Genomic DNA, 11,170 nt, shown 5'->3' with positions numbered 1-11,170 from the left:
TGCCCAATTTCTCTCGTTTTATTTCCAAACTGCCGTTGAAAACTTGCTGGCGCTAATACTTTCTCCCGTTTGCCCACCTTGAGTTTGCTGGCAGACCCCTCATGCGCACCCCTCCCCCCGGGCGAAGTGGACTTCACGCTTCATCTCGTCATAGGGCAACAAAACTATTTGTATGTTATGTTTCCTGTCTCGGAAGTCGTGAGACTGACCGACTCCCCATTCTCCCGCCATTCTACGCCTGGGGATGTCGACACCCTTTGCACACTGACTCTACAACAAACCTTTGTAAGATATTCGCTGGCCAATCCATCGACCCATTTGCTCCATCCTCATACAACCCCGCACCGAAAGGTGATGCCTCCAAACTACCTCTGGAACCTATGGTGGGTTGGGTCAACCCCCGCTCCTCCCAACGAGGCGAACTCTCGATTGCGGTGCGGAGGTGCTCGTCAACAAGCCTGATGGCTTTCAGGTGCGTGCGGCTAGCCCTGCCCATACGGAGTCATCCTAACCTCTAATGACCCGTGTGCAATCCACTGCTGTTCATGCTACGTAGTTTTCGAAAGACCTAAGGGGCCATCTTCACCATATGGAGACTTTGACGTCCTTCCTCCCCGTCACATGCGCCGACCCTACCGCCGCCAGACACAGCTCAAACTCTGGGATGGACAAGACGTCGCGGGATAGCCCGGCGTGAAGAAGGTCGACTTGTTCGACCGGACGCATGCAAAGCACCGCGCGGTCCAACCCCTCATCCTTCTATCTACACCAAGTGACCTAACGAACGAGGCTGGTCGACAACATCGCGAGCAATGGTGAGTGCACTACCTCTGTTATAACCCTCCCACATGAACGTTCTCCCTTCAGGCATCCAGTGTGGTTGCGGATTGGTTCAAGAAGGTCCGCAACATGAGAATTTTAACATTTGATGCACATTTCAAGGCGGACTCTTCTGAATTTGCTACGAATGGCTGCTGTCGCATCATCTTTTGATACGGCTGCGATGATATGTGGTCGTTCACCACGCAGTAGATGAGACAGAGAGGGGAGGATTGAAGATTATATCGGTATCGGTAGCGATAGGTTTGTGATTGTTTTTGGAACTGTTCATCGTTGCGTTTGACAAAGAAATGGACTATGACTCTATTGAGCCCTCAGTGCTGCCACCGTCGCGGTGTGCGACCGGCGACCGGTGTGAAAGCAGTGCAGCAGAGATCGCAGGGTTCTTGCTGTCGTCCTCCTGGATGCCCCGGGAAATTGGACTAATACGTGTTTCGAGACACGTATTGGGGAGGTATGTGCCGCCTACGTTCCCTCGCACCTTACATGATCATTTACCGAATCCCATCCTAGGTGCCGTCGGAGCGTGAGCATCTTCCTTCACTGTCAAAACGATCTTTCGTCTCACAGTCAACTCGCAGAATCGGCGCACAACTCGCGAAGGCGGAAGGTCTCAAGATCATCGCCTCCGCAGGCCTCGGACGAGAGGATCGATTACGTGCGGCTCCCTCGGAGTGGACCTCACCTTCAACTAGAGGAAGGTGAGACCGCGCGAGGTGCTCCAGAAGGAAAGCCGGGTCAATTTGTACGTGCTTCCTCCACTGGATCTGAGTGCATTCCGCCTGACGTGGACCACGTAGCTGGGACAACATCGGGAGGCGAGTCCCTAGATACAGCGCTCGAGACATTACGTTAGTAGTACACTTCTGCCTTGTTGTGTCGCTCATGGGCTTTACTCTGTCCTGCGAAATATTCGTCCGCAAATCTGCAGCATGATCTCGAACGTCAAGGAGCCGCACAACAGTGAAGCACCTCCAGCAGCTCGCGAGGTCGGAGATCACGTTCAACGGCTTCCTCAACGCTCTCGACCGATACCCCGAGCCCAACAACTGGAGACAGGCTGCTGGCCCTCTCACTCACTTCCGCACCACTCTCGACCGCCGCACTGAGCTCGACGCGGAAGCGAGGCAGACAAGGTGCAAGTTTACTGTCTCCCGTGTGCTCTGTCTCGTCTCGTCGCCTTCCTAAGGTGTGTCAGCGCATTTAAACCTTGTAACGACCTAACAGGCAGTTGTCACGCGGGTCGTCGTTTGATCTCTGGGGAGGCCAGGGTACGCAGCATGCAAAGTGCTCTGTTAACGGCTGCGACAGACCTTAAGTAGTCGAGTGCCGACGGCGAGTCCAAGCGGACAATGACAGGCTAGAGGTCAGCCGGATGCTCTTGTCCAGCTGAGTTGAATGTTATGTGTGCGTAATACCCCATCGTCTCGCTCGCTCCGACATTGACATTACATGTTTGATATTCACGCCTGCAGTAATCCTTCGATCCGAAGCATCCCACTACCGGGAAGGACGGACGCGAACGTCTTTTGCAATGGCACATATGCACCAAGACCCAGGCTCTCAGGTAGGATCGGTGGCAGAAGGCTTATTGCGCTCGGCTCACCGCTCAGGAACATCCGAGACATCGTGTTTTCGCATGGACACACTATGGCTGTGTGTGCTGCCCCCCATGGTCTCCGGAGGACAGCCAGAGGAGAAAATCAAGGTACGCAGTTACATTGCGGAAGATGTTCTTGCGGAATTTATGCGGGACGACCACAGTTTCTGGAGCAACTTCCTTCGATCGAGGTTTTCGTTGGGCTCGATGCCGTGCGCGCGTCCGCAACGGAGGTCCCCGAGCTTCCTGTTCGTGCGCGGCTGCAGGCATGGCTACAAGAACATGACAAGATTGAGAAGGAGACAGAAGTATTCGATTCCGGGAGCTTAAGAAGCTCAAGAAATCTACCAAAGGTATGTGTGGCGAGATGCTTCACCATGTTCACAAGTAACGGTCTCCTTCTGCGATCTATATACAAGCCGCGGCTCAGCGCAACCTCTCTCCGGCCGATAACGACCTGATTGAGATCACTCTGACGACTATTTACGCCCTCGACAAGCTTCTTCACCTCCTCCGTGACCGCTCGGACAACCTGGACCTTCTCGGATAGTCGCCTGCCGTGTACGAGAGTTTGGAACCGGACGACCCAAGCCCGGGGGAGTATACTCCGAAGAGGCGGAACGCTATCGTTTCGATGACTTTCGAGTCGTCTCGGCTTCGATGCCTGGCTTTTCCCGCGGCGCGCGGTACAAGCTAAGTAGCTGGAACGTTGTCTCAGGAGGCAGCCCAGTTCGCCAGTCGAACTTCTTCTCTTCAACACACGAAGATTGCGCTCGCTGGGAAGGCTCTAGACAAACTTATAGACAACAGCCGGAAGCCTGTTCCAGATGAGCTGCTGGATGAGCAGGACAAGCTGGAGAATGAGGGTATCACCGAGATGGAAGAGATAGGCAACTTCGTTATGCAAATGGTCGTGCAGTGGAAGAAGTGCGTTTCGATCCGGCGAACTCCTGACTGCATGCTCACGCCTCGTCAGAACTGATGAATACTACGTGAAAATCCTCAAGGATAAGTCCGATGCACAGACGCTACTCGAGGAGATCGAGGTAGCGAAGCTCGGTCATCCTACACCTCGTCAGGACGCCAGCTTCATGTCTCGGACCGGCGTCCTCAATAAACGCCTGCTACTGAGAGGCCACCCGGCATGCTCGCCAATGTTTCCGAAGCCAGAGCACCATCACTTCGTTCAGCAGCTCTCGTCGGAGATGGCCTCGGCGTTGCAACAAGTGAGGAAAGTGAAGCAGTGCGCCAAGAAGTATCACGCGTCGCTGGAGGCGGTCAAACAAGTGGAGGCTGTGTGCAAGTCCGCTTCCGAGTTGTCCTCCAGATTCCAGTCGATCACGGACCGCTTAGAGAATGGCATTGCGGCATCGAACGGCGACGGCACTCCCCCAGACTTGTCCACAAAGATGTGTCTTGATAGCACCGCGCATTCCGTCTTCCTCTCGCTCTTCTCATCCGTCATCCAAGAGCTGCAGAAAGCGACGGACGAAGCTGGCCCACTCCTGTCAAGCGCTCGAGCTGCGCTGCTACACCTGGACTTCCCCGAAGTCGATTCCCAGTTCACGTCCGACTCGATCGCGACAATTGATGCACTGGAGTCCACTCGTGCAGCGGCCGTCCAGGCGAAAGACTCCGTGGCCTCGCGTATCACCACACTCAATAAGATACGCAAGGTCTGGTCTGCGGTAGATGGACTCTTCCACGAGACGGACGATGTGAGGAATGAGATAATCGACGCCATGTCTCGTCAAATGTGGCGCCAGCAGGTTCGCCACGACGCCCCTCCGACCCCCGAGAGCCCTACCACGAGCCTTCCTGCCGTGTCCATCTCGCCGGAGGAAGTGCTCCATCGGCTCGCGTTGCTTCGAGGGCGGGTTGCCCAAGATGTCTCCTCTCCACTTTCGGCTCTGAACATATCTCTGAGCCCCGCCCTGCGCACCTACCTCATCAATTTCTCCTCGTCACTTGAGGCTTTTCCTGAACACCACGTGCGATGCTGCAAGGTTCTGGGAAGCGGTTCAACGCTAAGCGACCATGATGACAGCTGTCCGGGACGAGGTTCAGTCGTTCCAGCTTGGCATCGAGATCTCAAGGTCCGCTATGACCAGGCTGCCCAGGTCGTCTTCGCCGGTGTCGTCAATGAGGACGCCATCTCAGAGATGGAGGGCACGCTCTCTGCGGACCTCGCTACCTCGCGATCCAAGATCCAGGCATTCTTAGACGAGCTCCCTCGTCGAATTCCGTTGGTCGACGAAGTCAAGCTCGTCGGCGCCACGGAACGGTCCACGCGGCAACTTCAGTCTGGAGACCATTCAACTGGCTGCTCAGCCGAGCCTCCCTTTTGAACCCGCTGCCCTCGACAGGGGCGTTCGTACAGACTCGAACACCTACAATATGATGCTGTCAGGTGCGCTCAAGACGCTCGACTCGAAGGCCGACTACTTCCAATTGGCGAAGAAAGCCCATGCCGTCGATGTCGCACTCGCCTCTCTCACGGACCGCCTCATACAGGCAACTGACGCTGTAGCGTCCATTCAGACAGGAGAGGAGCGGCTCTCATCGGAACGTTTGGAGGAGCTCTCAATGTCTCTGGAGCAGGTTGCCGAAACCCGCGAGGCCTCTATCCAGCGCGCCCATTTCCCCGTTCAGAAGGCGTTGCACCTGGTACCTCCGAGGTTGGTGCACGAGACGCTGTCGTCTCTGCCCGTCAGAAGGCTGTGGAGAACGCTGACACTCAAGTCAGGTCCTAGAGAAAGAGCATCGTTAGCCTGAAACAACATGTCATCGACGCACAGAAGGCCGAGTTGAACCGTCTCGCTGAGGAGACACGCTTGCGGGAGGAGCAGGAACGGTTGGAGGCCGAAGCAGAATCTCTCCGCGCTCGCGAGGCAGCAGCATCAGCTGAGGCAGAACGTCTTGAGGGCTTGGAGCGCGCGAGGGTCGAGCGTGAGGAGGCGGAGGCGGAGGAGAGAGAGAGGAGGGAGCGCGAGCGGGCGGCGGCGGAGGAAAGGGAGAGATTGGAGAGACTTGAACGAGAGAGGGCTGAAGCAGAGGAGCGCGAGAGACGGGAGAAAGCGGAAGCAGAGGAGAGGGCCAGACAAGAGAAGGAGGAGGCCGAAAGGTTCGCAAGGTTGTCGCAACCGCAATGGATGACGTGCGGGAGATTGACAACATCTGGCGAGAAGGCCGGGCGACAAACAACCATCAACGAGGGCGAGGGAAGAACTCACCGAGCATTGCGTACCCTGCAGTCACTCCCAGCAGCCTCACCCGAGCGAGAGGGCCTGAGGCCGCCACGCCTCTCAAGAGACGTCCGAGTTCTTGGCTGACTTTCGGCAGATTCAATCGGTTGGCGACCGCGAAAGGAGGAGAATAGCACGGTACGTGAACTGCTTCCCATGTTGGACGAAAGTATCACTAACCTGGAGGCTAGATCATGCATCCGAGAGACGTGAGGTTTACCAAGGCGGAGCGTATACCAGGGAGCAGAACGGGGAGGTGAGAGGCGGGCCGGTAGGCGCCTTGTTGACGGACGTGGACAGCAGCTTCACGCTGGTTATCTTCCTGCCCGACTTACTCCTCATGGCTGACGATTCATCCAAACACGGTGAATCTACTCTCAAGGACGCTCTGCAGCGCGCGGTGCGCGACAATGATGTGCACGACGAAGGGAAGGATGAGATCGCGGCTAGCACACAAGGCGACGAGAGAGCCAAAGGGGGTGACTGGGAGGAGGTCAAAGGTTCGTACCTCTGCGTTTGTCGATACCACTAGCACGCTTTGATGACGGTGTATGCAGGGATTCGAGATTGGATAGAAAGAGTATTCCGGGGTTGTCAAACTGCGCAGGATGTCGGCTCAGGTGAGTGGAGAGTCAGACTGTTCGTTGACATCTTGACATAGAAGGACTGGCAGGTCACAAGAGTGCCAAGAAATCAGAGAAAGGGGATCAGGGCTGGTGAACATGTGCGTTGGGTTGAGGATGGACGAAATTCAAGGTCGGAGGAGATGGCGGGAATGCCGCGGCGGTGTTGGCGAAATGGGTGAGGGTAACTCTGGCTTGTAACGATCGCTTGGTGTCAAACGTATTCTTGTGTCCTGTTGATTGCGAAGGAGGCTGATCGCGGCGAATAGAACACACGATGATGAGAGCAGTCTCGAGCACAATGATCGAGCAAAAGTGGCTCTTGCCACAGTGACGCGCTACCTGTACACCTGTACGGGAATCAATGTAATTCATTATATAGACATTCCGCCGGCACTGCTAATAGTAGACATTCCGCCAGCACCCCCATGGAGTGCTGGTGCCTGGGTATCCCGGAAAACATGTTAAGATTCTGACTGTTATCGTGTCTAGCGCCGATTCTCTGGGCGCTATGGAGCCACGCGCGCACGTCCGACCTTTCCCAAGGACCCAAACATGCGATTATGCCGATCTTCATTCACTGTCACCAACTACGCGCCTCTGCGGACTCGTATTCTCTCACCATTCGTGTGAGTCTTGTCTCTTCCGACTGACTCATTCACGCACACTCATGAGTACCGAGGTCCGTGGCACACTTTCAGTCAGTCCATGCAACACATTGCTGTCACGGAAGCGGTCTTAGAGACGGGATGCGAACAGGCCTCGGGCCGTCGTTCACGTTCATGGCGGACGCGACGGTGTAGCTCACGAAATAGTCGCGCGACGAGCAGGAAGAAGAAGCAGATTCGATGGTACATACCGCCGAGGTGTTCCGCTCTACAACCACAGTACGACTGCACCCTTGCTGCTCTTCTCCGACAAGGCTGATTATGTTCGGTAGCGTTCGAGCACCTGGGCGCAGTTCACAACCAGGCATGCGCTCTTGGTGAGACCGTGACCTTGTCGTCAGGTTCACCGGATCTGCTTCGTTCTTTCCCTCTCCCACCTCCTCGTCGGTTCATCTCCCATCGGTGTACAAGACACCAAGGACAGGCGTGCCGCCATTTAGAGAGGGTGTTATGGCCCGTCCTTGTTGCCTCTCTTTCTCATCACGAACGGCCCCTTCATGTTCTGGGGCAACTACGTCGCCATGATTGGCGGCGCGTCCATCTTCACCCCACTCAGGCTCGTCATCCTCGGATACAAGTTCGACGGCTTACTTGGCCGCTCAGATCTCAGAGCTTGCTTGTTCCCGCGAACACCTCGAGACAGCCTAACGAGTTCCGACGTCAAACACACCCTCTCAACACCCGCGATGCATGTGCATGCCGTCAGAATTGCCTTGTCTGACGGAGAGCGCTGCACCGAAGCAGAACCTCAAGAACACTCGAATGCCTCAAGTACCTGCTGCGCGAGTATGGATACAAGGAGACGAAGGTCTTCATCCCGAAGGCGGAGCGCATGGAGGAGTGCATGGCGGATGCCGGCTAAGTGAGGACGAAGAGAGCTTTGCGGACCCCCAGAGAACGTGTGTGTCCACCAACTTCGACGCCGACTCACGTCACACATCATTCCATGCGGATACTCCTAGCTCGCCCCTCAGCCACATGCGTCCACTGGATCCCAGCCGAACACCACATCAGCTATCATCCCCCGAACTCGACTTCGTCAACTACTTTATCTTCTACGTGTAGTCAGCTACCTTGGAGCGTCGAACGCCCAGCTACCAGCTGATGCGCCACGAGATCCATGTCCGCATATCTGTCATTCACGCCGAGAGGTCCCAGGCGAGTCTTCGTACATATGCCCAGGTTTCAGTCGCACATCGTTAGCTGCGACATATGGCCGCCTCGACTGCGGACATGCCAAGACGAGCTGCCTCGTCTTCCATGCGGCAGATGTCTTCTCAGTACCGTACCCCGCTTCTTGGCTCGAATCCATGATGAGAGCTGGGCTCAAGTCAGGCGATGACGGTGTGTACGTCGGAGGCCGTATTGCCCTCCCTTCGTGCATTGCGAACGTAGGTAGTCTGAGATTTGTATCTTCCCGCTCTGTGCTGACCTTCATGTTGACTAGTAGCGCAAATACAGCTGCGGGGTGTGGGATTATGTGAGTATCCTCTCGAGCTTCTCATCCACCGTTCTCCGCTGACTTACTCGTCTGTAAGCTATTTGCACTGACGCATCGGGTCCACTCACTCAGTGCGTGTCTGCACGCCCTCGTCTGCATCTTTCTCTCCACCCCGCGTCCACCATGCCCAAACCCACGAAAGCCACGATGCATGTTACTGCTCAGGACCCTGAGAAGAAGAAACCGGAGGAGAAGCCTAAGGAGGTCTTCCAGGATAGTGCGTCTCAGAAGGACAAAGAGAAGGAGGGCGAGGAGCTGGTACGTGCATTGAGTGGTTTCGGGAAGGATCCGTCTCACTTTACCTTTATTGTAGTCAGAAGACCCGGATTTGCAGCTCAAGAATGAGTTGGATATGCTCATCGAACGTCTGAAGGTGTGCTATTGTGCACATGCCCTGAACGTACGCGTACTAACTGTGGCTGGTGTCAGGAACCTCACACTGATCTCTACGGATCAGCTCTGGAGACCCTGAGGACTCTGATTAGAACATCAACCTCGTTTATGACATCTGTACCGAAACCATTGAAGTTCCTCCGCCTCATCAACCCGGATTGCAGGAATTGCACGAGAAATTGCCTGTGTCGGACAACAAGGTGAGCGTTTGGGTGTCTGGTGGTCTGTGCGTAAATGCGCAAGCGTGCGATGAACCATACTGACACAACCATCAGAGCCTCTTCGCCGACATCCTCGCGACCTACTTCGATACCCGCTGCGGGGTCACTCCGCTACCGCTTGCTTTCTGCTTCACTCAGTCCCTCTGTTCGGAGCCTAGGGTCACGAGTACGTGCGCCACCTTGCTGCCGAGCTGGGCGAAGAGCACAACTCGCGCCGACGAAGCAGGCAAGGAGAAGACCTCGCTGAGTTCCTGGCACAGTGGACGATCTCGCGATCGAATTCGCGACGTTCCTGCTCCAACACAAGGCTGAGCCGGATGCCTTGGACTTGTCGGAGGCGAAGCACAACAATTTGCCACAAGCAAGACTCGGCCTATCAACCGTCTCGGCGATGCTGAACTCATCCGCAAGGACTGCAACGCGTTACGCCCTTGCCAACCCCAGCATGAAGCAGCTCGCGTTCATTCTTGCACGAGCACTGGTCCCCAAGGAGTCGCTTGACCCGGGGGATGGCATGGACGATGGCGAGTCTGAGCTTAACGTCTTGGAGCCGAAGAGCTTGGAGGACGTCTACAAGTCACACGTTGAAACCGCAAGTCAGTGCTCCATACGTTGCGTCGAGGTGACGATCTTCTGACATTGCTCTTTAGGATCAACAGCTGCCGCCAACGTCAACGTGGCGTAGGCACACCTTGCCCGAACCTTCGTCAACGTGTTCGTCAATGCCGGGTTTGGGAACGACAAGCTCATGGCAAATGTCGAGGAGGGCAACAGCTGGGTGTACAAGAACTTGAACGAGGACCACGGCATGCTCAGCGCCGCCGCGAGTCTCGGTCTGAGTTGCTCTGGGATACCGACGACGGTCTCAAGTCAGGTTGTCGCGTACATACACATACTCGTCGGGGGAGTACATCAAAGCCAGTGCGCTCCTTGCGCATGCAACATGCGCAAGAGTATATGAAGTTCTCCGTGGTGAGTGACACTGTCCGTCGAGATTTTCCGACTGTACTGTTCGAGCTAACTCCCTCTTTGCAAGTAGTCTGGGTGTATTGGGCCATTAATATTCGAGGTACCCGCGCTGCAACCGGGAAGTGCAGGGAATGGTGCAAGTGCACGAGTTGCGTCCTCATCACCCCCATGTGTTCGCCCGACCGTGCAGGAGTACAACATGCGTTCCTGATGTTGGACAACTCGATGCGCTCCTCGTACCGCACTCCGAAAAATCGCAATCATACATACACAGTGCTAGTATGTCGTACATTGTCGTCCCTGGGCAGATAATGAGCTCAATAATCTGCAAACCCATAGGCACGCGCACCAGTACCGCGAAGGACGAGGCAGGGCGCCGTCGGAATGTACCTGTCAGGCGTGATAACCAGTACTAACAGGCTCCAAGATGTACAGGAGCATGTAAACCCCAGCAAGTACGTCCTCCGGCTCTCTCTCTCCGCCGGCGATCCCCGATAGAGAGCGCCCGCTCAGACGCTCGCATACAATCGTCTTCACCCCAGGTATAGCAGACTCGGAGGCTGCGAGACGCATGGGGAGGTGTGCTCGAGAGGGCAATGATAGTCGGTTCCTTCTCCTGGTTAGATCCCAGCAATGGAACATTGTCTGGGTCGAGGAATCGCAAATGGTCAGAAATAACATAAGTGTATTACCCACAATTCTTGTTTTAAATTTCAAGGCGATGGTAGTACGCGTGAGTCAGGGAAGAGTGGTAAGTTCGATAGAATCGCAAAACTGACTGAACCCACACGACTAGCAATATGGTGAATTTCGGTCGTAAATAGGTTGGAGCCCGGACCCCGAATCAGGTAAGTATTTGATACTTATCGTGGCTTTCGGAATGTCAATTGGTCGGTATGCGGCCCTGCAGGCGCCAATGTCTGGATCACCCGGAGATCCCCGATGCCAGGCGCTCCGGATTCTCTCTCTCCCCTGGAGTATCCAATTGCTTATCAAGGAGCTAACTCTATGTATGTGCGGGGACTTTGCTGGGAAGCTAACCCAGATAACCCAGCTAACCCTGTGTACGTGCGGGGACATCGCCTGCCAGCTGACCCAGCTAACACTGTG

At 55.5% G+C, this 11,170-nt stretch overlaps 2 protein-coding genes across 2 annotated transcripts; both read left to right on the top strand.

Moving 5' to 3' along the window:
• Positions 1-2,512: 2,512 nt before the first annotated feature.
• On the top strand, positions 2,513-7,838 carry L226DRAFT_568996 (uncharacterized protein; the record flags this gene model as incomplete). The annotated part of the gene is made up of 9 exons (XM_067684235.1): positions 2,513-2,548; positions 2,605-2,793; positions 3,159-3,367; positions 3,417-4,742; positions 4,807-5,122; positions 5,194-5,564; positions 5,986-6,185; positions 6,801-6,937; positions 7,749-7,838. 9 exons carry the CDS (start codon positions 2,513-2,515, stop codon positions 7,836-7,838), a joined length of 2,874 nt encoding a protein of 957 aa, XP_067538603.1.
• Positions 7,839-8,600: 762 nt separating this feature from the next.
• Positions 8,601-10,271, top strand: L226DRAFT_521492 (uncharacterized protein; the record flags this gene model as incomplete). The annotated part of the gene is made up of 7 exons (XM_067678702.1): positions 8,601-8,735; positions 8,791-8,850; positions 8,963-9,070; positions 9,146-9,257; positions 9,352-9,713; positions 9,777-9,924; positions 10,189-10,271. 7 exons carry the CDS (start codon positions 8,601-8,603, stop codon positions 10,269-10,271), a joined length of 1,008 nt encoding a protein of 335 aa, XP_067538602.1.
• Between the last annotated feature and the right edge of the window lie 899 nt (positions 10,272-11,170).

This window comes from Lentinus tigrinus, assembly GCF_003813185.1.
Source record: "Lentinus tigrinus ALCF2SS1-7 unplaced genomic scaffold L226scaffold_6, whole genome shotgun sequence".
In the NCBI taxonomy this organism is placed as follows: Eukaryota; Fungi; Basidiomycota; class Agaricomycetes; order Polyporales; family Polyporaceae; genus Lentinus; species Lentinus tigrinus.
The sequence above is the reverse complement of the archived record's forward strand: the minus strand, read 5'-3'. Positions and strand labels throughout refer to the sequence as shown.